At 64.9% G+C, this 2,729-nt stretch overlaps 1 protein-coding gene across 2 annotated transcripts in view; it reads left to right on the top strand.

The window, feature by feature from the left end:
- Nucleotides 1-2,729, top strand: part of LOC113214930 (uncharacterized) — a 30,804-nt gene that overhangs the window by 17,432 nt on the left and 10,643 nt on the right. The window contains exons 3-7 of one of the 2 annotated variants that reach the window (XM_026434451.2): nucleotides 615-662; nucleotides 757-926; nucleotides 1,003-1,604; nucleotides 1,675-1,927; nucleotides 2,089-2,186. In XM_026434451.2, coding sequence (XP_026290236.1) covers nucleotides 615-662; nucleotides 757-926; nucleotides 1,003-1,604; nucleotides 1,675-1,927; nucleotides 2,089-2,186 — 1,171 coding nt within the window. Of the gene's footprint in view, nucleotides 1-605; nucleotides 663-756; nucleotides 927-1,002; nucleotides 1,605-1,674; nucleotides 1,928-2,088; nucleotides 2,187-2,729 lie in introns of both variants that reach the window. The other variant, XM_026434449.2, reaches the window with a different exon arrangement.

The following is a 2,729-nucleotide window of genomic DNA, read 5'->3' as shown; positions in this document are numbered from 1 at the left end:
GCCGTCGACGGAGCGCTCACCCCCCCCCCCCCCCGCCTCGCCAGCACGTTCAGCTCACATGCGCTGCAATTAGCGGCCGAGTTGGGAGCGCTCAGCGCCGCTCTGCGCGGTGCTGGCCTCTGCCCTCTGCCCCCGCTGGCTGCTCTCCGCCTGCTCTTCTTGTGGAGAGGAGGGCGCCGTTCGTCCGGGAGATCGTCTATTACAGCAGCGAGTGGAGGGGAGGGGGATGTTGTGGAGTGCTCCTTGTGCTTTTGCACGCCCTCCTGCTCCTCCCCTAACTTCGTTAATCTGCACCTCCTCCGGCGGCCGGGGCCGGGGGCGCTGCTGCTGCTGCTGCTGCTCTGCACGGAGGCGTTAACGACCTGCGATGGCCGCGCTGCAAGCGCTGCAGACTGAAGCGTTCACCGGGAGGGGTCGGTGTGGTGCACGTTAGTTGGGAAGGGGTGAGAGAAAAAGGTGCGCAGCGCGCGCGAGGCGCGAGGGCAACCGCCGCCGCGTTAATGAGGGCGAATGGTCACACATGGGAGGGGAAAGGGGCAGTTTGCGACGACGAAAATTAATTGCTCCGGAAAATTGTAACCCTTATTTCATTTTTGTCATTTCAGCTGCAACAGCTCGAACCTCCAGGACAGTAACAGCAACGAGGCGAACTTCAACGACAGGTAATAAAGCGCACGGCCTTAATGTATTGATGACGACGACGGCGGCACTTTCTCATACTACGGGTCTGACACGTGTTTTGATTTCTTCCTGCAGCGCAATATGGGACACAATCCGTCCAGTCTCGATTCTCGAGGAAAGCGTCGCGAAATGTCGGCCGTGCCCGTACGGCTCGCAGGCGGGCCGTCTGGACAACCGCAGGAGCGGCGCCGCGCGCACGGCCCCGCGCAACATCAGTCCGGGCGGCAACCGTAACGAGCCTCGGGGTGAGTGCCGCTCCAGGACCTTGTCCAGGACCTTGTCCAGGACATCCTGACACACCCCCCGTTCCATCTGTTGCAGACTCGAATCTCGCCGAGGACAACTGCTACCTTACCCGGGACTACGCTTCCCGGCCGACGGACAACCACAGACCGCCAGCGTCCACATCCTCCTCGACGTCCTCGTGCTACTCCTCGGCCAGCAGCAGCTGTTCGGCGTCACCGCTTGGCTCGCCGGCATCGCCCATCGAGGGCGGCATCGTCAATCCGAACTACCCAGGGTTCGAGCACCTCGCCGCCAAGTTGCTGAGACTGGCGGCTGGGTCGGACTACGAGGACCAGGACGAGGACGACGAGGACAACAACAACAACATCATCAACGAGAACGTCAACGGCAAGCAGCTGCAGTACCAGGATGATGGCAAGAGGATCGACCCGATAAACCACGACCACGCCGACGGCAACAAGGCCTTGCTCTACGCCAAGCCCAAGCTGGCCGCCGCCATGGCGGACGCCTTCTTGTCTTCCGCGAAGGAGGATCTGGCTGTGAGCAGGGACTTCCAGAAGCAGGCCAAGCTGCACAAGATGTCGGTGCACGGGCCGCCCATCGGCGCGCTCGGCGCCCTGGCCGCGCGCCACTACAAGAAGGACTCGAACCGCGCGCTCGAGGAGCGAGAGGAGGAGGTAAGCGCGTCGTGGGGGAGAAACGTCGCATCGACAGGAAACGTGTGTCACACCGCTGTCTTTGTTCCAGGAGGAGAAGTACAACAGGGAGGCGACGGAGAAGGAGCTCCAGCAGGACATCGTCGTGCCCCGCAAGAAGGAGAAGATGGCCATGAACCAGCAGGTGCGCAAGGCGCGCGCCGGCCCCCCGGCCATGGGCTTCGACCGCGCCGAGCGGACAGAGCGCGCCGAGAAGCGCTTCTCCTCGCACGTGCACGCGCACGCACACGCGCACGGCCAGGCCGCCTCGCGCCGCGAGAAGCGCTCCTCCCTGGAGCTCCTGGGTACGTGCAGCACTCACAGCGTGTAGCGCAGGCCCCACCCCACGCACGTGCGTGCGCGCGTGCGGTGCAGGCTGATACAGCGGAAGTGCCGCCAGATGGCCGTTAATTGATAGTAGCTGTCCGGTCCATTATCTCTCACTGCCGCGTGTGTCACTCCGCAGGTGGATTCGATGTCTACAACATCGAGACCGCCATGCCCAGGATCGACCTGGACCTCATCGAGTCGCACCTCCGGGCCGCCAAGGAGGAGGAGAGGCGGGTGAGTACGACGACGGGACGGGGGGCGGCTGACTCCGGGGCGCGCGCTCTCCCGACCACCTCCTTCAAAACTCGGCGCGCCGCGTCCGGTTCCCGGCCGGCGCCGACCGTCGTCCGGGCTGTCGACGGATCTCTGGAGAACGAGGCCGAGCGCGAGGCCGAGGCCGGCGGGCCACACTATCGACCGGACAGCGAGATGCGCTGGGGGGGCTTTGTTGGGGCCCCTCGCCCCGCCCGGCCGGGGCCCCCCGCTGCGCCCCGCTGCGCCCCGCTGCGCCGCTCGCTGCCCCCGGCCTTCGGCCCGGCCACGGCGCGGCGCGACCAGGTGGGCGCACGGGGCACCCGGTAGCCCCAGTAGAATTTTGTTTTCGTTCTACCCCCTCCCTCCTTCTCTACGGGAAAGGAGAGAGCAGGCAAGTGCAAAGGAGGAGGTAGGAGAGAGGCCGTGCAGGTCTCGGGACCGGAAAACGCTGTTTCCTTTATAATTCAGAGGCGCCGCCTTTTCCGCGCGCATTACGGCACCTCGAGGAGTAAGTGAACGGGG

This window comes from Frankliniella occidentalis, unplaced genomic scaffold (genome assembly GCF_000697945.3).
Source record: "Frankliniella occidentalis isolate FOCC.00 unplaced genomic scaffold, Focc_3.1 Scaffold17, whole genome shotgun sequence".
NCBI classification, from domain to species: domain Eukaryota; kingdom Metazoa; phylum Arthropoda; class Insecta; order Thysanoptera; family Thripidae; genus Frankliniella; species Frankliniella occidentalis.
This window is presented reverse-complemented; position numbering and strand designations above follow the sequence as displayed.